Below are 26,904 nucleotides of genomic sequence, written 5' to 3' on the forward strand. Positions count from 1 at the left end.
TGCCAAGTAGGCCACGTTAGCCAACATGTTTGAGTTTTTATCCTCGCCAGTAAGTGGCCATAACGTCCAGCTTATAGGGCTGGTGTGAGCTCTAGGTAGGCAAGTAACTATAAAGTCTGTAGGAGGACACCGGGAACACAGTGAGGAGCCCAAGGAAGACAGGTCGCCATTGCTGGAGGTGAACAGTGATCATCTTCAAATGACTTGTTTCATGTGTCACGTTTTTAATGTACAAACATAAAAAATAAGAAACCAGAAAGCAGTTTTACATTGAACTAGCAAAGATGACTACATACAGTTCTTTTTGCAAACCCCAGACCGGATGTTAAGTCGAGACAGCTGCTGCTAGATTCTAACCTTTGAGGCTGAACTGTCCTACCCCATTCACAGCAGCACTAGAACATCAGGCAAGGCCAACCTTTTCAGGCCTTCACTTCTAAGTCTTCCTATTAGCGCAGAATGGGAAGGGCTGAGATATTGCCCAGAAGATACAGATAGCACTGGCAACTTTGTCTACTCCTCGGGGCTCCATGACCCCACAATGATTTTCAGAGGCCCCCATGTACATATGAGACTGGGCCCAAGTGTAGATATTTTGGTCTGAACTGTGAGGTTTATGGCAAATGTAGTGCGGGTTGAATGGGTCCAGGCCAGGGAGCAAGTGTCACAAATGCTACATCTCCAGTGAAATAAGGCATACACTGCTGCCCCTAAACACCATGAGACAAAGAGTGGCTGCCAGTCTAGTCCATCCACATGGGCGACTTATACCTGGGACTTTGCAAAAATAAAATCTGGATGCTAAGGGATGCTTTCACTAAGCTTTTAGTGAAAGCCAAGGCCCTAGAATAGAATGCTAGAAAATCTTTAATTATTCACCCCGAATTAAGATGATCAGGTTATTTTGGAAAGAAGAGAAATACTAACCACCCTCCCTTCAAGTTTTAGTAGCCAAGAGGAATCTGGGCTCTGAAAAGTGGCAAACAGTTTTTCTGCAGATGACAAGCAGCTGTGGCAACTGGCCGACTGCATGAGCAGCAGGGACGCCAACAGTGACCCCTGCGAGTGGTGCTCACTGTGGCAGCTCATGGCCATGGGCCACACACAACCTCCCCACTGGGACGGAGTGCCCTGCTCCATCCGGCTGTCCACAGGGCCAAGGGGTGGGAGTGCTGGGAACAGATGAGTCTGTGCTCCCCACATCATGGTACAGAGTGACAGTGAATAGTTACAGTTTAAGCACAGCATTTGGAGACAACCCTCCAGTCATTCTGTTATTAAAGTCTTAAGAGCTTAGAGCCTGGGAGGACTGAGAAATTCTAAAGAATGAAACCAAAAAAAAAAAAGAAAGAGGGTGGGAGGTGTCAAAGACACAAGAGCTCTTTGTAGATGCTGTCCGGCTCACTTTGTCCCCAAGTTCATCTTAGAGCTCAAGCAAATTCGAGACACAAGGCAGAGACATTAGACCTGTGTCAAGGGCAAAAACTTCTGGTAGTAGCTCTTGGTGACGTCAATCATCAACTCCTGGGTACATTCTGGGAGCTCCCCTGAGAAGAGTCCTGGGGGAAAAAAGACCTGGTCAACCACAAGGAGCCAAAGGAGGCCCACATGCAGCTCTGACTTCTGCTGAAACCTCTAGAAGCCTTCTTTAGCTGCAAATGTCTAAATACTAGGTTTTCTATCTTTAGTGCTAACAGAATATTTCCTGACCATATATTCAAGATAATATGAATCTGTGTGTGGAGGGAGTCAGGGGTGGGGGGGGCGGGGGGGATAATACTGTTCTCAAAATGTGGAAATATATTCCAAGTAAAAGAAGTTAGTACATTACTGAAGAGTTAAGGCAAATCTGACTACATCAGAGGCTGTTCCAGACAAGGATTCCTCTATCCCCTGGATTCTGGGGTGATGTCTGTGGGGCAAGCCAAGGTGAGTGCTCCTCAGGGGAGAAAATGCCCTGCTATTCATACAATGAAACTGAATCCAAGACCTGAGCAGTTCGAATCATGCTGTTGCTGCTGCTGCCAAGTCACTTCAGTCGTGTCCGACTCTGTGTGACCCCATAGACGGAAGCCCACCAGGTTCCCCCATCCCTGGGATTCTCCAGGCAAGAACACTGGAGTGGGTTGCCATTTCCTTCTCCAATGTGTGAAAGTGAAGTCGCTCAGTCGTGTCTGACTCTTAGCGACCCCATGGACTGCAGCCCACCAGGCTCCTCTGTCCATGCAATTTTCTAGGCAAGAGTACTGGAGTGGCTTGCCATTGCCTTCTCCGGTTCGAATCATAGATGGGAGTAGAACAGAAATGCTCAAATAGACAAAAGATGGGGGAAACTTATAGAAGAATTTCCAGGAAAGAGGCACTCACACAGTGTGGTATTAGTATAAACTCACACAGATGTTTGAAGAGCAATGTAGGAATAACTAGCATAACTTAAAAGTTCATACCCTGTGATCTGATAATCCAACTTTGAAGAATTTATTCCACAGATAATCTTGCCCAATTGCACAATATAGATACAAAAGCATTAATGCAGCAAAGTCTCTAATTATGAAAAACCAAGTATAACTTTTTTTGATCCATTATACCAGAGGACGATTGGTTATACCATGGGATATTTATGCAGAGCAAACCCTGTAGCTATTAAAAGGAATGAGGTAAATTGTTTCATACTGACAAGAAAAGATGCCCAAGATATACTAAGGAAGCAAGTTTCCTAATAGAATAGAGAGTGTGAATCTATTTATATATATAAAAAGTTTCACATTATATATACAAATACATACCCATACATAAACACACATATGCATACACTCATAAACATACAAACACACACACATATACTCTTGTATACATACAGAGAGAAAACAGGAATGAAAAAATGGTCTTAAAAAAATACACAACTCTCCAAGGCACCTTTTACAAATTAGCAGTGCTAGATTTCCAAATATATATTGAATCTGTACAGTATTTAATCTACTAAAAAAAAACTGGTACTCAACAATTAAAAATTCAGAAATATCACATAAAAATTCAGATTTTTAGTTCCTCATGAAACACCAGAAGTTCACATAATACCATGCCTGTATGTTTAAACAGCTATGATAGTCGATTACTTCAAACGTTTACATATTTTGTCTGGCTCCTATGGGCATCTGAGTTTTTGGTTCCTAACTCAGAATCTTTCTGGATGCCTCGCCTTTCATTCTGGGGAGCCTTCCAAAAATATGCTAGTTTTCCTGCCACCCTACGCCTCTTGATTAAAGAGGGAGGTTGTCAACAGTAGTATCTAGATGGTTAGCATTTGTCTGTGAAACTACACAAATAAACATGAGAAGTACCCTGCTAGTGCAAAAAGTACTAGCCTCTAAACAAAGAGTCCTGGGAGCTCCATGGTGGTCTAGTGGATTTGCTGCTTTCACTGCCCTGGCCCAGGTTCAGTGCCCGGTTGGGGAACTGAGATTGCATAAGCTGAGTAGTCAAATAAAAATAAATAAATAAGGAGTCCTAAGTGTTTGCCAAAGCCTCTCCCCTAACCAGCACTGACACCCTGGACAATTCAACCTCTCCAGGCCTCCGTTTCCTCACCTACACAATGATCTCTAAGATCCCGGGCAGAACCTCCACACACAGATTTACTGGGATTTCAAACACCGAGAAGTGCTTCCCTGCAATCTGCCATCAGTGCTCAAAGCTCATAAGTTGGTTTGAAGGTTCTTGAATAAATTAGAGGAGATTAAACTATTTCTCCAACAACACACTTCTCACCTCAGATCAGATGCTTGTCTCACAACCACTCAAAACAACTAAGACTGCTCTGATCTAGCACTTGCTAAGAACTGTTAAGCTGTTTCACAGGGAGATCTCAGTATGGGGAGAATTACTAAATGAGTCTCTTCCTCCTCTGCAAATGCAGAGATGCATGAAAGTGTAGAATGGCTCATTTCCTCCCCAAAGAATCTTAGTGGATGATTTTTATATCTCTTTGAAATTCATATTCAATGATCTGAATAATGAGATTTTTTTTTTTATATTGGAAAAACAATTAAACCACCCAGTGGTTAGATACCATATACTGTCAGATCTCTCTCTTCGTAACACCTTCCATCTGTGAATCTGTCACGCACTTCTGTATGTTCTAGGAGGTTTCCACTGAGTAAAACAACAGGTAGAAGAAAAGACTGTCTTGAGGTGGGGTGGGGGAACGTGAGGTTTTTCTTTTTCTTTTTGGTGTTTTCCAAGCTTTCTACAATGAGCATGGGTTGCTTCTGTCTCCCCACATTTGTAATCTGCATCTGTTGAGCTCATAAGGATTTTGGGCATTCCATTGGCCAAGGTCAAATGATAATATATTTGCTTTTCTTGGGTATCCCAGAGCTCTCACTGGTCTTTGGCCATGTTTTACGGTAATATTTCAATTAGGGCATTTCTGAGCAGGCAGGAAGTACAAATTCAAACCCCCACCCATTGTGAGGATAAGGCCATAATCTGGAGAGGCTTTCTTTTTCCACCCAGAGCCCAGGCTAAGAGAGACACACTTCTTTGTACTTTTCCTGTGCTGGGGGCAGATTTAACCTCCATCAACTTTTTACTGAGGGAAAGCCCTTCAAGAGGATTTCGTTGCCCTGTGTGGATCCGAGGCTTTATATCTCATCTCATACGAGCATCAAATCCTAAACCATACTACTACAGAAATGGCATCACCTGAAGCATCCTTGAAAGTCTGGATTTAGTTTCCACTTTGCTTCTGATCCCTAATAATTTCCTTATGAATCCAATTATGCATGTAAAAAGATACAAGTTATATTTTGGGAAGCATTTCTAGGTACTCTGTATCAGGAGAGTATTTCAGTTAGCTAGACTAACATACTGTTAAAGACAGAAAACGCATGCATGACTTTTGTGAAAGAAAATAAACTTTAGTTTTAATAGTTAACACCCTTGGATTACCTGGGCAGCCTGAGAAGATGGTGAACGGTGGGACCACAGTTTCTGGGGGTAATACTGTGTTGTCAAGAATTTTGCAACAGTCTTTCAACACGCACCGACGCCCCTGAAATTAAAATCTTGTTAATAGGAAACAGACCAGGAAATGGGAGTAAAAGTTGTCTTGTCTGTTGTTATTGTTGTTGTTTAGTTTCCAAGTCATGTCTGACTCTTTGCAACTCCATTGACTACAGCCCCTCAGGTTCCTCTGTCGATGGACCTCTCCAGGAAAGAATACTGGAGTAAGTTGCCACTCCCTTCTCCAGGGGATCTTTCCAACCAAGGGATCAAACTCAGGTCTTCTGCAATGCAGGCAGATTCCTTACTGTCTGAGCCACCAGGTAAGCCTATAATCATCATGGTCAGGGACAAAAGGGTTGACCACAATTTCCTACTGCAGATGGTACCTGACAAGCATGAGGTAGAAACATTAGTGTGTGTGTGTGAGTCATGTGTGTGTTTAAATGTGAAGTGGGACAGGGACAGTTCAGGCTATCTTGGGCATTTCAGACTATATGAAATTTGATCTTCAAGAATTGTTTAATTTTTTTTGCTTTTACTTAGTGGATATCTGTTGTTGTGATTGTCCGACACCCATTTCCCTTTCTTCTTGTAAGAGAACTTCTATTTTCGTTGGATACCACCCCATCCCTACCTCAGTTCACATGCTTAATCTCTCATCCCAAACTCTACACCCCAAGCCTGGCCACAGCCACTGGTTTAGGGAATCAGTGTATGAACAGTGATGAATCTCAACGTCAGGGCTTCTGCTGGGACTACTGGGAAAAGAAGCTCTTTCCAGTGAGGATTCTAGAGGATAGGACAGAATCTTGGGCCAGCCACTGGTTTCTAACATGAAAGGACCTGCCTGAGAGGCTTCCAGAGGAAAACAAAAACAGGAAGGAGATTAATTCATATGACATCAACTGAGATGTCAGTTGGAGCCATCTGTCTATGAAATTAGGATCTACTTCTGTGACCCTGGTTCATATTAGCCAGTACGTTTGTTTTGCACTTACCAGTTTAAGGTCTGGTTTTTTTTTCTTTTTTTTTTAAGGTTTATTATTATTATCCACTTCCTTTTTTTTAAAGATTTATTTATTTACTCATTTATTTTTTTCTGCACTGGGTCTTTGTTGCCTGCTGTGTGTGGGCTTTCTCTAGTTGCGGTGCATGGGCTTCTCATTACAGTGGGTTCTCTTGTGTTGTGGAGCAGGGGTTCTAGGCACATGGGCTTCAATAGTTGCGGCTCATGACTCTAGAGCACAGGCTCAGTAGTTGTGACCAGTGGGTTTAGCTGCCCTGCGGCACAGGGGATCTTCCCAGACCAGGGTTTGAATCCGTGTCTCCTGCATTGGCAGGTGGATTCTTTACCACTGTACCACCAGGGAAGCCCCTGTTTGTTCTTTTGTAAATTCCAACTGGGTAAGTCTTGGGAAATTCTTCTGGATATCAAGTTAACAGTTCACTTATTCTGCCATGGTTAAATGGTAGTTATTAGGTAGTCATTCAATTCTGTCATCACACACAGCATTTTGGGGGCAAGAAATAAGGTTTGGGAGAGTCATGTGTTTCATGACTTAAGGAAAAGGAGATGCCTCTGTATACGGTTAAAGCTATATCTCAGATGCCTTCCGCTTGGCATCTCCCTTAGCAAGAAAAACCACAGATATGCAGACGATACCACTCTAATGGCAGAAAGCGAAGAGGAACTAAAGAGCCTCTTGATGAGGGTGAAGGAGGAGAGTGAAAACCCAGCCTAAACCCAATATTAAAAAACTAAGATCATGGCATCTGGTCCCAATACTTCATGACAAACAGAAGCGGAAAAGGTGGAAGCAGTGACAGATTTCCTCTTCTTGGGCTCTAAAATCATGTGGTTGGTGACTGCAGCTGTGAAATTAGAAAAAGACTGCTTCTTGGCAGCAAAGCTATAACAAACCTAGACAGTGTGTTTAAAAAGCAAAGATATCACTTTGCTGACAAAGGTCCATATAGCCAAGACTATGGTCTTTACAGCAGTCACGTGCGGATGTGAGAGCTGGACAATAAAGAAGACAGAGCGCCGAAGAATTGATGCTTTCAAACTGTGGTGCTAGAGAAGACTCTTGAGAGTCCCTTAGAAAGCAAGGAGATCAAACCAGTCAATCTTAAAGGAAATCAATCCTGAATATTCTTTGGAAGGACTGATGCTGAAGCTCCAATATTTTAGCCACCTGATGTGAACAGCTGACTCACTGGAAAAGACCCTGATGCTGGGTAAGATTGAAGGCAGAAAGAGAAGAGGGTGACAGACAATGAAATTGTTGGATGCCATCACTTATTCAATGGACATGAACTTGGGCAAACTCAGATGGTGAGGGACAGGGAAGCCTGCATACTGCAGTCCACAGTGTTGGGAAGAGTCAGAAACAACTTGGCAAGTGAACAACAATGTGTCTCAGACGACTTGCTGAGTAAACGAAAGTCTTGGTCTTTACCAGGTGCATTTACATCATCCAAGCCCATAGTTCACTTGTGTTCTGGTCAGAATATCAGATAAAACATACTGGGCTGAGGATGTGGAACACATAACAAATATCAAGATAATGCTAACCCATCTAGATCTCAGACTTTACCAAAGAATAGGAAACATACTTTGATTTTGTTGTATTCAAATTTTCCCCCAATATTAAATACCTAAATCGTGTGTATGTCTAAGAGCTCCTGGGTAGATTGCCAAATGAATTTTTTAAAAAGCTTACACCTCTAAGGTCTGAATTTCTTCAGGGGTTAAGTTGTCTCCAACTGGGTGGATAATAGCCAAGCTGGGCAATATCTTTAGGTCAGAAGCAAGTTATGACTGTATATCTTCACTTCTCCTTGGAAATCTCTCTTCGATGAATCACCTGTTATTGGCAATATAAAAAGTGGAGCAGATGGCCAGCTTCCCTGGTGACTCCCAAATTAACTCAAAGATTCCCTAAGATGCCGAGGCTCCTAAAAACTCAGACCAAGCACGTGGAGCACTGAGCAAAAGGAAATAAGGTACTGCATACGGCAGGATACACTCACAGACAGGGATCCACAGACAAAGGGCCCTGGAAAAGAAGAGCAGTGGAAATGAGCTTTCCCACTGTGTACCCTGGTTACCAAACAGCCTGAGGGCATCGACTTGTCTAGTTAGCCATTCTGCCCACTCAGAGAAATGTGCTCATTTGGGTTTGAGAGAATTCTGGGTAAACTGATCAATTCCACAGCAGCAAAATAAAAAAAGGAGGTACTTCTTAGGCGTGAATGAGTTGGCAATAGCTGAGGAGGTAAAGAGCTGTAACTGCTTCTTTATTCTTCCCTGGAGAACTTTTCAAGGAGTTAAGAACTACATATTCCTGACATTACCTACATCTACCCTTATCTCCTTTTTTTTTTGCTGTTTTCTTTTTTCTTCCTTTTTTTCTTTTTTTTTGGTTGCACCGCATGGCACGTGGGATCTTAGTTTTCTGACCAGGGATCAAACTCGTGCCCCATGCATTGGGAGCGTGAAGCCTTAACCACTGGACTACCAGGGAAGTCCCATATCTCTTTATCCAAGTTATTTAGCAAATTTCTTCCATCCTGTGAAGCAGCATTAAAACCAAGCTTGCCGGGATGCTATTAAGATTAAAGATAAATGTAAACCTCAAGGCATGATAACAGTTGACCCGTAATGCCTGTGAGGCTTTTCCTGAAGACTTTTGGGCAATTCTGATTAACACTCATACCTTCCCATATCCAAGAAGAAGTTATAGTACTACATGAGATGCTATAGGAAGGATCCGTGTGTCATGCGGACAGCTGGACTCTAAAGAGTTCCTATTAGCTTTGAGAATCTCGAAGCATCTTTCTCCCGAGAATTCGCAAAGGCTCAGCAAATAAGTACAGCCAGTACCGAACAATGACAATACCAGGAGTTGATGCACTGAAACGTGATACAAAAAGCAGACCGCCGAACAATAGGACTAGAACTTCCTAAGCATCGGGAATAGCATTTGGTTATTAACCATTCAGACATCTGGCTCTGGACCTAAAGGACAAGGCTACTATGCTGATGTCTTCACATTATTGAGGAAAATATCAGAAAAATTCAGCTGTGGCTTGGAAAGCCTGCTCTAATCAAGCATTTAGTAAGGAAAGAGGATGGATTTCACTATCTTCTCCCTCTCCTCAACATCAGGCTGAACCAAAGACATTCTGTCTCTAATACATATTAAGGAACTCCTCCAGAGAATATTTGGCAAAACAACTGCTCCCCTTAATTCTGAGTAACAAGTCAGACTGGAATGTTTTTCTCAGCAACGTGGTTCTCCACACTGTCCACCTTTGCTGTAGCCTCATGGCTTCTGGAAAGTGACTGTATGGTTTCTGCAGATTTTCTGATACTTTAGGGTCTGAGTCTTATCCAGAGCAGAGAACTGACTCTGTATTAACAGGAGCAGCCATTTAAAAACAGGAAAGGGGTCTTGGCTTTTCCCAGAATCTGAGGGACAAATATAAAATGTAGGAAATATTTTCCCTAAAAATTTAGGGAGTTTGCCTCTGATCATTCTAACTCAGGATGGACTCAGAAATCCTAACTGAAATCAACCTCTTCATCTAAGAAATATCAAGAAATTCAGCCTTGGAAAGCTTTGGCTGGGTTAATGTTTGGCATTAACAATCTAATGCCACAGCGCCTGTGGACCTGTGTCCTACAGGTTCTGCTGAGTGAGGGGCCCACTAGCACCTGGCAGGCCCAGCATCTTGAACTATGTGCAGCTCCTTTAATGTCATGCCCTTCGGTGAGTGTGACCCTTACACATGCCAGTCTCTTCCCTGAAACACTCTCTCTCCTCTTGTCTATGAGCCAATTTTGATTCACCCTTCAAGATCCCCTCACCCCACTAGACTGTAAGATTCTTAAGATGAGGTGACAGGTAGGCCACAGGTAGGGTTCAAATTCTAACTCTAGCATTTACAAGCCTTGTCAAATACCCTAATAGCAAAGGTCTTCAGTCTCCTCACCTGAAAATAGGGATAATTACAGTCTATCATCCTTGGATGGTTGTGAGGATTAAATGAAATAACCAAAGGAAAGAGTTTAACATTATATAGAAAAGATTCCATAAAGGTTAGCCATGATTACTAATGCCTAGGAAGAATTCCAAATTTAATAACAATTCTGGTAAACTAGTAGACCAGAAAAAACTTCTACCCTGCTTGATGACAGAAGCAAAGGCCCACTGATGGGAGGGACAGTAGCTCAAAGGGGAGTGAGGCTGCTCAGCCAGCCAAGTCCGCATACTCACAATCACACAATTCTTGCCAACGTGAACGTAAGAGCCAATCTGAGCTGCGTTGACCACACAATCTTCCTCAATAAAGACATGGTCCCCAATATGTAAAGGAAAAAATGCAACGCTGCAGAGGAAAAAGAAGAGAACAAAGAACTGTCAAGGTGATGTACTTCTGGTCAAGGTTTATAGAACTAAAGATCGTAACTGCAATTCCATTTTGTCTTAATAAGACTGCTCCTAGCAAAGAAAGAATCCTGACGTTTGAGGAATTCTGTAACACTGAAGAAGATGCATGTGAATACTAAACCAAAATCAGAAATATTAGACTACAGAAGTGTTCAAGGAAATAGCAAAAGAGCAAGGGCAAGACCTTCAAAGTTAGAAAAGCATCAAATAAAAACAAATGAACGTTTTGCTCATTCCAGCCTCCTCTGAAAATGCCCACAGATCACATTTTCATTGATCTGCTCTATAATGCTTCAGGGGACTGATGTAAGGTTCATGGGATATAATTCCCAACATGCTGAAAATTTATATATTGTCTGGTTTTACTGGGTGTCTACTATATGCCTGACTCTATGCTAGGAACTGGGGAATACAATGGCGAGCAAAAGGGACTTGATCCTGCCCATGAGGAGATTACAATCAGGAGAAGAGAGATTAAATAACTTATTAAATAAGTAATTAGTTACAACTGTGATAAGCACTACAGAGGAAAAATAACACATCATGAGGGCATGACAAAGAGACTTTACTCAGACTGGAGATTTGGTAAAAGCTTAATTGAAAGTGACATTTAAGCCAAGACTTAAGGAGTTAGTAGGGTTTCTCTAGACTTGTGACATCATTCCCATTCTCCAGGACTCCTCAAATGTAACTGACACTGGTCTGTGATCATACTTCCAAGAAATTTCAGTACTTGGGATGTAAAATATTTGGACTAGAACTAATACAAAGCAGATGGATACTCACTGGCTCTTTCCAGTCCTGTGTTCTATTTTGTCAGGAATATTTTATCAGAGATGATACCTGTCTTCCACACACCTATAACTTATTTAAATCTTCCTTAATTCATTTGCATTTTTAGTCTAGACCCCTTGGGTAACAACAGATTCCTTAATTTTATCATAGTCTTTAGCAGGCTGTCAACTCTTCAATTTTAAACTGAAAATTCAAAACTCTTTACTCTTATCTGGTTCTGGTATTGAGACATATAGGGGAGGAAATTGACATTAACCTTCTATGCATATGCTGCTATTTACCCTTTCATATTTCTGTATTTCTCATGAGGACTACTTTTTAACTTTTTAATTTATATTGGAATATAGCCAATTAACAGTTTTGTGATAGTTTCAGGTGGACAACAAAGGGACTCCGCCATACACATACATGTATCCATTCGTTCTTCCCTTAAACTCCCCTTCCATCCAGGCTGCCACATGTGGACTATTCTTACTTAAATCCCTCCATTCACTGAAAAGACTGTTCATTTTCAGTCTTCTTCCTGGACCATATCCAGCCCAATAATGCCTTTAAGGAGGTGGAGTCAACAATTCTAGCAGAGCATCAGTTACTGTATGAAATCATGAAAAGGTTTTCTGGCTCCCCCTCAAGCACCTTCTGAACTAATGAGCAACTGTTTTCATTCGAATTTCGTATGATATACAATGACTCCCTGCTCCAATTCTTGTATGTAATGAAATCCTGGAGCCCAGCATCACTACAAGAAATGCAGACGATTCCTGCATGATATACATCCAAGTATTACTGTTTGAATTAACTGCCCTCTTCTGTCCCTCCCTAACCATGTTCACACCCCAGGGTCAGCAGTGCCCCAGTACATGGTGGCCATCCTGTTGCAGCATTATATTCTACAGTAGCTGTTTATTCAGTCATTTTCACCACACGGTGGTGGTGACTGCTGTTGTTTTAACTGCTGCTAGGTCGCTTCAGTCGTGTCCGACTCTGTGCGACCCCATAGGGGTATAACTGAGGTATAGCTAATTTTATGTAAGTTTCAGGCGTACAACATAGTAGTTCACAATTTTAGAGGTTTATAAAATATTAGCTATATTCCTTGTGCTTTATAATATATCCTTGTTGCTTATTTATTTTATATGCAGTAGTCTGTACTTAATCCCCATCCCCTATCTCACCCCTCACCCTCCCACTGGTAACGACTAGATTGTTCTATACATCTGTGAATCTCTCTTCTTTGTTACATTCACTTGTTAGTTTTATTTCTAACACTAGGTTTTGAGACCCCATTTTATCCCTATTTTATATGCCCAGATTATAACTTAGTGACTGGCATAAAGAAAACACTCAATAAATGACTGCTGAATTATTTTAATGGGAAGCAGACGGTGCCATGGGTAGGAGCCAGGAGGGCAAACAGAGAGGGAGGCAAAGGGAATACTACCATATCAAGCATAGTGGACGGTCTTCCCGCCCTGTCCACAATTTTTCTTTGACAATACTTATTCCCACTGAGAGATCAGTCAGCCTGACTTGACCATACCCTCTGGGTCAAAGCTGTTTATAGGCTAGGGGTGGGCACCTAACTGAAACTAAGCTAATCAGATTCTAACCTAGATTTTGTTAATAGGACAATTTAAAATCTCTGATTGGTATCCACTGGAAGCCTAAATGAAGAAGTGATGTAATTAAAGGGCTGAGGCAGCAAAGTGGGCTGCAGGAGAAAAGTGGGAAGATACAGCAGGAAGAAAAAAGAGGGAAGAAGTACAGAGAGAAGGACAGATAAGAAACAGTAGGATCTCAGTGGCAGAGTAGAAGACAGACATAACAGTGGTCTTGATTCTGGCTAGCTGTCCAGCTCCAGCTTCCAGTCCCTGTGAAACTGGCCCCCTTTCTCTACCCTGAAATTCCATCAAATATGCCTGTGTCTGTTTAATCAGAAGCCGCACCCCCCGACCCTGCCCCTGCTTTTGCCAGCTTAAGTGATTGTTTCTGGCAACTAACCACCAACTAGCCTAAGACCACCACCACCAACTGCTCATTACGGTGCGTTCAGTGCTCCAAACAACAGCGCAGACCTGATCCTTCTGCCATGACTCAATGCATGGATTTCACCACTAGAAGCAGCATCTCGCCCAAGACTGAAACAAATGATTAAATTACATACCCTTTGCTGAATTTCTTGAATGGTGGCCTTATGACACTCCGACTTTTCACAACACAATGACGTCCAACTCTTACATTTGCCAGATCACCTCGGATAATACAGTCGTTCATCACAATGGTCTATAAAACAGAGCGGCACATTTTAAAATTTTATTTTAATTGGAGGATAATCACTTTACCATAATGTGTCGGTTTCTACGGTACAACAATGTGAATCAGCTGTACGTATATATACATTCCTTCCCTCCTGAGCCTCCCTGCCACCCTCACAATCGTACTTCTCTAGGCCATCACAGAGCACCGAGCTGAGCTCCCTGTGTTATATGCAGTTTCCCACTAGCCGTCTATTTCACAGATAGTAGTGTATACGTGTCAATGCTACTCTCCCAATTTATCTCACTCTCTCCTTCCTCCAGGTCTACAAGTCTGTCATCTACATCTGCATCTCTATTCCTACCCTGCAAACAGACTCATCAGTACCACTCTTCTAAAGGCCATATATACGTGCTAATATATGCTATTTGTTTTTCTCTTTCTGACTTACTTCACTCTGTAAGACATATCTCACTACAACTGACTCAATTTTGCTTCTTTTTATAGCTGAGTAGTATTCCATTGTACAAACATACGCAACTTCTTTATACATTAGTCTGCTGATGGACATCTAGGTTGCTTCCATGTCCTGGCTGGCTATTGTAAACAGTGCTACAGTGAAAACTGGGATACATGTGTCTTTTTGAATTATGGTTTTCTCAAGGTATATGCCCAAGTGGGACTGCTGGGTCATATGACAGTTTTAGTCCTAGTTTTTACAGGAACCTCCATGTTGTTCTCCATAGTGGCTGTATCATTTTATTTTCCCACCAACAGTGCAAGAGGGATTCCTTTTTCCCACATCCTTTCCAACATTTACTGCTTGTAGATTTTTGGACGATGGCCATTCTGACTGGTGTGAGGTGATACTTCAATGTTGTTTTGATTTGTGGTTCTCTAATAATGAATGGTTTGCTTGGAGACGAACAGAGATCATTCTGTTGTTTTTGAGACTGCCTCCAAGTACTGCATTTCAGACTCTTGTTGACTGTGAGGGGGTACTCCATTTCTTCCAAGGGACTCTCGCCCACAGTAGTAGACAGAATGGTCATCTGAATTAAATTCGCCAATTCCTATGCATTTTAGTTCAGTGACTCCTAAAATGTCAATGTTCACTCTTGCCATCTCCCGCTTAACCAATTTACCTTGATTCATGGACCAAACATTCCAGGTTCCTATGCAATACTGTTCTTTACAGCACTGGACTTCACGTTCAGCACCAGACCCATCCACATCTTAGTGCTGTTTCCACTTTGGCCCAGCCCCTTCATTCTTTATAGAGCTATTCCTCTGCTCTTCCCTAGTAGCGTATTGGACATCAACCAACCTGGGGAGCTCATCTTCTGGTGTCATATCTTTTTGCATTTTCATTGTGTTTACATTCAACATAACAGTAATCCAAGTCTATGCCCCAATCACTAACACCAAAGAAGCTGAAGTTGATCAGTTCTATGAAGATCTACAACATCTTCCAGAACTAACACCAAAAAAGATGTCCTTTTCATTACAGAGGACTGGAATGCCAAAGTAGGAAGCCAAGAGATACCTGGAGTAACAGGCAAGTTTGGCCTTGTAATTCAAAATGAAGCAGGGCAACGGTTAACATTCTCTTTGCCAAGAGAATTCACTGCTCATAGCAAACATCCTCTTCCAACAAGACAAGAGACGACCCTACACATGGACATCACCAGATGATGGTCAATACCGAAGTCAGACTGACTATATTCTGTGCAGCTGAAGATGGAGAACCTCTGTACAGTCAGCAAAAACAAGACCTGGAGCTGACTGTGGCTCGGATCATCAGCTCCTTACTACAAAATTCAGGCTCACGTTGAAGAAAATAGGGAAACCAGTAGGCCATTCAGGTATGAGGTTTATCAAATTCCTTATGATTATACAGTGGAGGTGATGAATAGATTCAATGGACTAGATCTGGTAAACAGAGTGCCTGAAGAACTACGGATGGAGGTTTGTAACACTGTACAGGAAGTGGTGACCAAAATCATCCCGAAGAAAAAGAAATGCAGGAAGGCAAAGTGGTTGTCTGAGGATGTCTTACAAATAGCTGAGAAAAGAAGAGAGGCAAAAGGCAAAGGAGAAAAGGAAAAATATACCCAACTGAAGGCAGAGTTCCAGCGAATAGCAAGGAGAGATAAGAAAGCCTTCTTAAGGAACAGTGCAAAGAAACAGAGGAAAACAACAGAATGGGAAAGACTAGATCTCTTCAGGAAAACTGGAGATAACAATGGAACATTTCCTGGAAAGATGGGCACAATAAACAACAGAAATGGCAAAGACCTAACAAAAGCAGAAGAGATTAAGAAAAGGGGGCAAGAATATACAGAAGAACTGTACAAAAAAGACCTTAGTGACCTGGATAATCACAATAGTGTGGTCGCTTACCTAGAGCCAAACATCCTGGAGTATGAAGTCAAGTGGGCCTTAGGAAGCATTAACTACCAACAAAGCTAGTGGAGATGATGGAATTCCAGTTGAGCTATTTAAAATTCTAAAAGATGATGCTGTTAAAGTACTACACTCAATATGTTAGCAAATTTGGAAAACTCAGCAGTGGCCAGAGGACTGGAACAGGTCCGTTTTCATTCCAATCTCAAAGAATGGCAAAGCCAAAGAAAGTTCAAATTACCATACAATTGAATTCATTTGCACACGTCAGCAAGATTAGGCTCAAAATCCTTCAAGCTAGGCTTCAGCAGTATGTGAACTGAGAACTTCCAGATGTACAAGCTGGATTTAGAAAACACAGAAGAACCAGAGATCAAATTTTCAACATCCGTGACTCATAGAAAAAGCAAGGGAATTCCAAAGAGCATCTGCTGCTGTTGCTTTATTGACTACACTAAAGCCTTTGACTATGTGGATCACAACAAACTCTGGAAAATTCTTCAAGAGATGGGAATACCAGACCACCTTACCTGCCTCCTAAGAAACCTGCATATAGGTCAAGAAACAATAGTTGGATCCGGACATGGAACAACGGACTGGTTCCAAGGTGGGAAAGGAGTACGTAAAGGCTGTATACTGTCACCTGCTTATTTAACTTATATGCAGGTACATCATGTCAAATGCCAGACTGGATTACTCACAAGCTGGAATCAAGATTGCTGGGAGTAATATTAACAACCTCAGATATGCAGCTGATACCACTTTAATGGCAGAAAACGAAGAGAAACTAAAGCACCTCTTGATGAAGGTGAAAGAGGAGTGCAAAAGCTGGCTTAAAACTCAACATTTTAAAAAAGAAGATCATAGCATACAGTCCCTTCACTTCATGGCAAATAGATGGGGGAAAAAGTGGCTTGGGCTCCAAAATTACTATGGATAGTGAAACTAAAAGACACTTGCTCCTTGGAAGAAAATCTATGACAAACCTAGACAGTGTGTTAAAAAGCAGAGACATCACTCTGCCGACAAGATCTGTATAGTCAAAGCTATGGTTTTTCCAGGAGTTATCTATGGATATGAGAGTTGGACCATAAAGAAGGCTGAGCACCAAAGAACTGATGTTTTTCAACTGTGATGTTGCAGAAGACTCTTGAGATTCAATCGGACAACAAGGAGATCAAATCTGTCAATCCTAAAGGAAATAAATTCTGAGTATTTGTTGGAAGGACTGATGCTGAAGCCCCAATACTTTGGCCACCTGATGCGAACAGCAGACTCATTAGAAAAGACCCTGATGCTGGGAAGGACTGACAGCAAGAGGAGGAGGAGGCAACAGAGGATGAGACGGTTGGACGGCATCACTGACCCAATGGACGTGAGTCTGAGCAAACTGAGAGAGAGTGGTGGACAAAGAAGCCTGGCAGCTGCAGTCCATGGGGCTGCAAAGAACTGGGTACAGCTCAGTGACTGAGCAACAACGACAAGTGATGCTGAGCATCTTCCCCTCTGTCGCTGGCCATCTGCGTGTCTTCTGTGCAGACATGTCTGTTTAGGTCTTCCGTCCCATTTTTTGGTTGTGTTGTTTTTCTGATAGCTGCACGAGCTGGTTGTATATTTTGGAAATCAATCTTCTGTCAGTTGCTTTGGTTGCAATTATTCTCTCCCATTCTGAGGGTTGTCTTTTTATCTTGTTTATAGTTTCCTTTGCTGTGCAGAAGCTTTTAAGTTTAATGACACGACTGAGCGACTTCACTTTCATTTTTCACTTTCACTCATTGGAGAAGGAAATGGCAACCCACTCCAGTGTTCTTGCCTGGAGAATCCCAGGGACGGAGGAGCCTGGTGGGCTGCCGTCTATGGGGTTGCACAGAGTCAGACATGACTGAAGTGACGTAGCAGCAGCAGCAGGTCTCATTTGCTTATCTTTGTTTTTATTTCCATTACTCTAGGAGGGGGGGGGGTTAAAGAGGAAAGGGCCATGCCATGTAGGGCCACCCAAGACAGAAGGGTCATAGTGGAGAGTTCTGACAAAATGTGATCCACTGGAGGGAATGGCAAACCACTCCAGTATACTTGCCATTTATACCTCATGAACTGTCTAAAAAGACAAAAAGATGTAACACTGAAAGATGAGTCCCCCACCTTGGAAGGTGTCCAATTTGCTACTGGGGAAGAGTGGAAGACAACTCCCAGAAATAATGACGCCGCTGGGCCGAAGTGGAAACAATGCTCAGTTGTGGATGTGTCTGGTGATGAAAGGAAAATCCAATGCTGCAAAGAACAATACTGCATAGGAACCTGGAACATTAGGCCTATGAATCAAAGTAAATTGGACATGGTCAAGCAGGATATGATAAGAATAAACATCGACATCTTAGGAATCAGTGAACTAAAATGAACTGGAAAGCATGAATTTAATTCAGATGACCATTATATCTACTACTGTGGACAAGAATCCCTTAGAAAAAATGGAGTAGCCGTCATAATCAACAAAAGAGTCCAAAATGCAGTACTTGGATGCAACCTCAAACATGACAGAATGATCTCGGTTCATTTCCAAGGCAAGTCATTCAACATCACAGTAATTCAAATCTATGCCCCGACCACCAATGCCGAAGAACCTTAAGTTAATCAGTTCTATGAAGACCTCCTAGAACTAACATCAAAAAAAGATGTTCTATTCATCAATGGGGATTGGGATGCAAAAGTAGAAAGTCAAGAGATACCCGGAATAACAGGCAAGTTTGGCCTTGGAATACAGAATGAAGCAGGGCAAAGGCTAACTGAATTCTGCTAAGAGAATGCACTGGTTATAGGAAGCACCCTTATCCAACAATATAAGAGATGACTTTACACATGGATATCACCAAATGGTCAATACCAAAATCAAACTGATTATGTTTTTTGTAGCCAAAGATGGAGAAGCTATATAAACTCAGCAAAAACAAAACCTAGAGCTGACTGGCTCAGATCATCAGCTTCTCACAGCAAAATTCAGGCTTAAACTAAGAGAGTGGAGAAAACCACTAGGCCAGCCAGGTATGACTTAAATCAAACCACCTATGAATGTGCAGTGGAGGTGACAAACAGATTCAAGGGATGAGATCTAGGAAACAGTGTGCCGGAAGGACTATGGACAGAGGTCCGTAATATTGCACAGGAGGCAGCGAACAAAACCATCCCAAAGGAAAAACAAGCAAGAAGGCAAAGAGGTTACCTGAGGAGGCTTTACAAACAGCTGAAGAAAGAAGTGAAAAGCGAGGGAGAAGGGAAAGGCACATCCAATTAAACACAGAGTTCCAAAGCATACCAAGGAGGGACAAGGCAGCCTTCTTCAATGAACAGTGCATAAAAATAAGAGGAAAACAACTGAAGGGTAAAGACTAGCAATCTCCTCAGGAAAATCAGAAATACCAAGGGAATATTTTGCCTAAAGACGGGAACAATAAAGGACAGAAATGGTAGAGACCTAGCAGACGCTGAAGAGATCAAGAACAGATGGAAATCATTAAAAAGAATACATTTGAATCAGTTCTAATGAGGTGGATGAAACTGGAGCCTATTATACAGAGTGAAGTAAGCCAGAAAGAAAAACACCAATACAGCATACTAACACATATATATGGAATTTAGAAAGATGCAAATGATAACCCTGTATACGAGACAGCAAAAGAGACACAGATGTATAGAACATTCTTTGGGACTCTGTGGGAGAGGGTGAGGGTGGGATGATTTGGGAGAATGGCACTGAAACACGTATGTTGTCATATGTGAAACGAATCACTAGTTCAGGGTCAATGCATGTTATAGGATGCTCGGGGCTGGCATGCGGGGATGACCCAGAGGGAGGATAAAGGGAGGAGGGAGGTGGGAGGGGGGTTCAGGAGGGGGAACTTATGCAAACCCGGGGCGAATTCATGTCAATGTATGGCAAAACCAACCAAAATAATATTGTAAAATAATTTGCCTCCAATAAAAAATAATTACCAAAAAAAAAAAAAAAGAACAGATGGAAAGAATACACGGAAGAACTGTACAAAAAAGATCTTAAGGAACCTGATAACTACGATGGTGTGCTCAGTCACCCAGAGCCAGACATTCTAGAGTGTGAAGTCAAGCAGGCCTTAGGAAGCACTGCTGTTAATAAAGCTGTGGATGTGATGGAATTCCAGTAGAGCTATTCAAAACCCTAAAGGACGATGATATCAAAGTGTTGCACTCAGTTCAGTTCAGTCCCTCAGTCGTGTCCGACTCTTTGAGACCCCATGAACCACAGCACGCCAGGCCTCCCTGTCCATCACCAACTCCTGGAGTCCACCCAAACCCATGTCCATCGAGTCGGTGATGCCATCCAACCATCTCATCCTCTGTTGTCCCCTTCTCCTCCTGCCCTCAATCTTTCCCAGCATCAGGGTCTTTTCAAATGAGTCAGCTCTTTGCATCAGGTGGTCAAAGTACTGGAGTTTCAGCTTCAGCATCAGTCCTTCCAATGAATATTCAGGACTGATTTCCTTTAGGATGGACTGGCTGGATCTCCCTACAGTCCAAGGGACTCTCAAAGAGTCTTCTCCAACACCACGGTTCAAAAGTATCAATTCTTTGGCGCTCGGCCTTCTTTATAGTCCAACCTCACATCCATACATGACCACTGGAAAATCACAGCCTTGATTAGACGGACCTTTGTTGACAAAGTAATGTCTCTGCTTTTCAATATGCCGTCTAGGTTGGTCATAACTTTCCTTCCAAGTGTTGCACTCAATATGTCAGCAAATCTGGAACACCCAGCAATGGCCACAGGACTGGAAAAGGCCAATCTTCATCCCAATTCCCAAGAAGGGTAGTACTAAAGAATGTTCTAACCATCAGACAATTGCACACATCTCCCACGATAGTAAGGTCATACTTAAAACTGTGCCTGCTAGGCTTCAGCATCATGTGAACCAAGAACTTCCAGATGTTCAAACTGGGTTTAGGAAAGGCAGAGGAACCAGAGATCAAATTGCCAACGTTCAGTGGATCATTGAGGAAGCAAGGGAATTCCAGAAAAACATCTACCTCTGTTTCATCAACTATGCTAAAGCCTTTAACTGTGCAGATCATAACAAACTGTGGAAAGCATGGGAATACCAGACCATCTTATCAGTCTCATGAAAAACCTGTATGCAGGTCAAGAAGCAACAGTTGGAACCCAATAAGGAACAAGTGATTGGTTCAGGATTGAGAAACGACTACAACAAGGCTGTCTGCTGTCACCCTGTTTCTTTAACCTATACGCTGAACACATCATGAGAAATGCTGGGTTGGATAAATACCAAGCTAGAAATAAGACTGCTGAGAGAAATATCAACCTCAGACATGTGGATGATACCACTCTAACGGCAGAAAGTGAAGAGGCTAAAGAGCCTCTTGATGAGGGTGAAGGAGGAAAGTGAAAGAGCTGGCTTAAAGCTAAATATTAAAAAAAACTAAGATCATGGCATCTAGCCCCATTACTGCCTGAAAAATAGAAGGTGAAAAGGTGAAAGTAGTGACAGATTTCTTCTTCTTGGGCTCCAAAATCACTGAGGATGGTGACTGAAATCAGAAGACGACTGCTTCTCAGCAGGAAAGCTATGACAAACCTAGACAGAGTGTTGAAAAGGAGAGACATTACTCTGCCAACAGAGGTCCATATAGTCAAGGCTATGGTCTTTTGCAGTGGTCACGTATGGAGGTGACAGCTGGACCGTAAAGAAGGCAGAGCACCAAAGAATTGGTGCCTTTGAATTATGGTGCTGGAGAAAACTCCTGAGAGTCCCTTGGACAGCAAGGAGACCAAACCAGTCAATCTTAAGGGAAATCAACCCTAAATACTCATGGGAAGGACTGATGCTGAAGCTAAAGCTCCAGTATTTTGGCCACCCAATGCGAACAGCTGACTCACTGGAAAAGTCCCTGATGCTGGGAAAGATTGAGGGCAGGAGAAGAGGGTGTCAGAGGATGAGATGGCTGGATGGCATCACTGATACAATGGTCATGAACTTGGGCAACCTTCAGAAGATGGTGAGGGACAGGGGGAGATGGTGAGGGACAGGGGGACCTGGCGTGCTACAGTCCATGGGGCTGCAAAGAGTCAAACAACTGTGTTACTGAACACCACCACCACTGGTCTGCTAGCGAATTCCTTTCTTGGTTTTAAAAGCCATCTTCTTTGAAAAAAAAAAAAAAGCCATCTTCTTCAACCTTAGAGAGATGTCAATTTCTAGTACATAATTCTTTCATCTAAGATTTTTAATTTACTTCAATCATTGTTTTCTGCTTGTGTTTCCATCTACAATCAGAGAAAAGGACTTCTTTTTCTTTTAGAAGAAAACAGAATATCAAGAGTTCTGAGTATCTGGTAATGGCTATTATTGTTTCATTGTGTTTTAAATAAAGACAACAATCTTAATTAGGAAATAAAGAAAATCCATATAAGTCCCTCAGTCAGCCTAAATTACGTTCGCACTGAAGAAGCAAACACAAAAAAACATAAGAAGGAAATGATATCACAGATGGTCAAAGAGATTGAGGAAGAGGAATTCAAATTCTGGTTCCTATCTCAGAAGAATGGAGCTAAAGAGAAATCAGATGAAAAACAGGGGCAACAGAGTGTTAAAATGAACGGAAGTGACTTAAAAGACCTTAGAGGGAGGAAAACAGTGCTAAAGCAGAGTTCACTGAACTCCACAAGGACAAGGCAGAGGTGGCAAGCTGGAGATCTAAGGGTTGCACCTAGAAACCATTTTGTTTAGCCCCTCAGTCATTTTTATCATTTAAGTTAGAAGCTATTTAAATAGTAGGGTATTTTACATTTTTAAAAAAATCCAGACGTCCAGTTTGGGACAGTTAGAAGCTCTGGAAGTATATGTCTGCATTCCCATGTGGCAACAACAATCCACTTGAGCTTAGCTAGGTCCTGTATTCTCCAATTCACCAGGTCCCACCACTCTCTCTGGTCTACACCAGTCCTCTTTACTCATATAAACCCTGTTTCTCCCTGCAGGTACTGTGACACCTGATATAAGGGCTTAGGAAAACAGAAATGTCGAAGTTCTGAAAGGGACAGGGGCTAGGGAAAAACAAAACAAAACAGATTGTTCATAATAACAAAAAGCTGGAAACAAAGTAACTATTCACCCATAGAAGAGGGGATAAATGGAATTGTACACAGCAGTGAAAATTCATATATCACAGTGAATCTTAGAAACAGGGTTGAGAACAATGTTACTTAGTAAGTGTAACGTATGTCTCCTATTGTCATCATACCATAACTGACTATAATAATAGTAAGTCACAGAAAACCAAGTAAAGCTGAACAAAATATATTATTTAGAAATACACATGTGCATGGTGCGGCTTCCCAGGTGGTGCTAGTAGTAAAGAACCCAGCTGCCAATGCAGGAGACCTAAGAGTTGCAGGTTCGATCCCTGGGTCAGGAAGATCCTGTGGGGGGATCACTCCAGTATTCTTGCCTGGAGAATCCCATGGACAGAGGAGCCAGGTGTGCTACAGTCCACAACATCACAAACAGTCGGACACGACTAAAGTGACTTAGCACGCAAGCATGTATATGGTTAAAAAAAAAGTTTTTGAAAAATAAAGAATTTATAAGACAAAAAATTCAGAATAGCGCTATCCTCTTGGAAAGAGGAAAGAAATAAGAGAGAAACTTCAGGTTGTACTGTATTATTATGCATTGATTATGTTCCAGTTATTGAGCTGGGTGGTGGGTTCATGGTGTTGATGCAATTTTTCTGCTTCATAACAGATATATCGCACATCAGTCTCCTGTATGCACCAAATATTGCCAAATAAAACACCTTTCAAAAAAGAAATAGAAGATCCAAGATAACCAAAACAATCTTGAAAGGAAGACTCATCTTGCCTGATTATTAAATTTTCTACAAGGCTACAGTAATGATTAAGTACAGATGATTTCCTATTAGCATGACTAGACCATTCAATGGGGAAAGAACAATCTCTTCAACAAATGGTGCTGGGACAAGTAAATTTCCACACCCTTTTTTTTGGGCTCCAAAATCACTGCAGATGCTGACTGCAGCCATGAAATTAAAAGACGCTTAGTCCTTGGAAGGAAAGTTATGACCAACCTTGATAGTATATTAAAAAGCAGAGACATTACTTTGCCAACCAAGATCTGTCTAGTCAAGGCAATGGTTTTTCCCGTGGTCATGTATGGATGTGAGAGTTGGACTGTGAAGAAAGCTGATCGCCGAAGAATCGATGCTTTTGAACTGTGGTATTGGAGAAGACTCTTGAGAGTCCCTTATACTGCAAGGAGATCATTCAACCAGTCCATTCTAAAGGAGATCAATCCTGGGTGTTCATTGGAAGGACTGATGCTAAAGCTGAAACTGCAATACTTTGGCCACCTCATGCGACGAGTTGACTCACTGGAAAAGACTCTGATGCTGGGAAAGGTTGGGGGCGGGAGGAGAAGGGGACAACAGAGAATGAGATGGCTGGATGGTATCACCGACTCTGTGGACATGAGTTTGAGTGTTCTCCGGGAGTTGGTGATGGACAGGGAGGCCTGGCATGCTGTGATTCATGGGGTCGCGGAGAGTCGGACACGACTGAGCGACTGAACTGAACTGAACTGAAGAATTAATTAAATAGGATCCCAACTTCACATTATATGCAAAAATTAACTTAATTAAGTTTAATTCAAACAAAAATTAGCTTAAAATGAATCGAGACCAATTCAATAAAAGTGTTAAAATCACAAACTCTTAGAAGAAACCACAGGAGTAAACCTTCATGATCTTCGGTTTGGTAAGGATTTTTAGATATAAGACATCAAAAACTTAAGCAACAAAAGAAAAAATAGATAAACTGGACTTCATCAAAATTAAGAACTCTTGTGCATCAAAGAACATTATCAAGAAAGTAAAGACAATCTACAGAATGGTAGAAAATATTTGCAATCGTAAATCTGACAAAGATTTAATAATGGAGAACATACAAAGAAATACAACTCAACAACAAAAAGGCAACACGGTTTTAAAATGGTCAAAGGACTGAAGAGACTTTTGCCCTCAGATGTGCACATGGCCAATCAGATGAAAGATGCACATCATTATTAGACATTAAGGAAATGCAAATCACACTACTGTATACAAAAGATAACTAATAAGAACCTACTGTATAGCACAGGGAACTCTATTCAGTGCTCTGTAATAACCTACACAGGAATGGACTCTAGAAGAGAATGGATATATGTATACGTATGGCTGATTCACCTTGATGTACAACATAAATTAATACAACATTGTAAATCAATGATACTCCAATAAAAAATGAATTTAAAAAAAACACAATGAAATACCTTTCATACTCACATCCAAGAAAAACAGAAAATAGCAAGTTTGTGAGGATATGGAGAAAGTGGTACTCGCTTGCATTGCCATGGGACTGTAAAATGGAGAAACTTGACAGTTCTTCAGAAAGTTAAAAAATGGAACCACCATATGACCCAGCCACCTCACCTCTAGGTATATACAAAAATAATTGAAAACAGCAATTCAAATAGATCTTTGCATGCCAATGTTCATGGCAGCATTACTCACAAAAGCAGAATGGCAGAAACAATCCAAACGTTAAAATGTACATAGACACAAGGGAATATTATTCAGTCATCAAAGGAATAAAATTCTTATACATGCTAAAACATGGATGCGTCTTTAAAATATAGTACTAAAAAAAAAATATATAGTACTAAGTGCAATAAGCCAGCCCAAAGAATGACAAGTATTATATAATTCCACTTAAAGGACATATCTATTTTAGAATGTACATCAATAAATAGGAGACATGGTAACATTTCATCTGCCTTGCTGATTTGATAATGAGTGGAAAGAAAGCAGAAATATGCTTCTTGGAGCTGACTCTGTCCCTTACCTTGCCATTGAGAACAATGTTCTGACTTCCACACAATACAGACTGGCGACTAACTTTGTTCCCAGATGCCTGAAAGAAAACGGCAGAAAACAGAGGTGAGCAAAATAAGTGGATTCTAGGCTACAGGTTTCCACCAAGAAAGCTCATATTGCAGAGAACAGGACTTGAGGCAGGTGTAGTGTGCAATGAAATGAGTCCAGGATATCAAAAAAGCAAGGATGAGTCAGGAAACTAGGGATTCAAGGAACAGATCCAGAAGTTTGTGTGTGTATATGGTACACACAAAGGTTAGCAGCAGCAGACATGAATTGAGTCTCATTTCTATACTTCAGTTTTACAGACCTAAAACCAGGATAAAGACTTTACCAGTATCAGAGTTTTGAGAATTCAATGAAAAAATAAGAGTAATGCTGATTGAGCACGAAACCCGTTTCGAGCAATTTACATACATCATGTATTGACTATTAAAAAAAACTAATAACAGTCTTCAGCACATAGGAATAAATCACCACACATTAGTTTAACAAAAAAAAAAAATTTTTTTTTCTCCCAAGGCCTGAAGTCCAGAGGTGTAATCAATATCAGAATTAATGTGACTTGTCCTGTTTTTTGGAAGGCAGTTTATCTCTACGAGGAAATCAGGAATAAATAAAAAAGCCTAAACTTGCCATGCAAGGAATAAATAACAAAACGAGACTATACATCAACTCTCATTAGGTAATCTCGGACTAAACGCCGAAAGGACCAGGGGTGGGGCAGAGACAGGACGGAGGCCTCAGAGAACGCAGGCTTGGAGAGGAGAGGGCAGATGTCTGGGCACGCGCACCGTTTCGATGTATTCGGACTTGTTGTAGAGCAGCTCGCCCAACTCCATGGCCACCAACTCCCAAGCGCGGCTCTAGCTCCTGTCAAAGTCCGTCCGCCCGTCTTTCTGACTGGTACTCAGGCAACTTCCGGCGGCACCACCACTTCCGCTCTGGGCGGCCCGGGCTCTCATCCATAGTTCGGTTCTCCGCTAGGCGGCCTCACTCCATTGCTCTG

The 26,904-nt window shown here is 41.7% G+C and overlaps 1 protein-coding gene across 1 annotated transcript; it reads right to left on the reverse strand.

The window, feature by feature from the left end:
• Window positions 1-204: 204 nt before the first annotated feature.
• On the reverse strand, window positions 205-26,822 carry DCTN5 (dynactin subunit 5). Its single transcript, XM_055409696.2, has 6 exons — window positions 26,690-26,822; window positions 25,864-25,932; window positions 13,423-13,541; window positions 10,290-10,401; window positions 4,951-5,053; window positions 205-1,559 (listed from the first exon to the last, which is right to left on the reverse strand). The coding sequence occupies exons 1-6, from the start codon at window positions 26,735-26,737 to the stop codon at window positions 1,462-1,464; spliced, it is 549 nt and encodes a 182-aa protein (XP_055265671.1). The 5' UTR covers window positions 26,738-26,822; the 3' UTR covers window positions 205-1,461.
• Between the last annotated feature and the right edge of the window lie 82 nt (window positions 26,823-26,904).

This window comes from Moschus berezovskii, chromosome 27 (assembly GCF_049115385.1).
Source record: "Moschus berezovskii isolate FMDL1 chromosome 27, NW_MosBer_1.0, whole genome shotgun sequence".
NCBI classification, from domain to species: Eukaryota; Metazoa; Chordata; class Mammalia; order Artiodactyla; family Moschidae; genus Moschus; species Moschus berezovskii.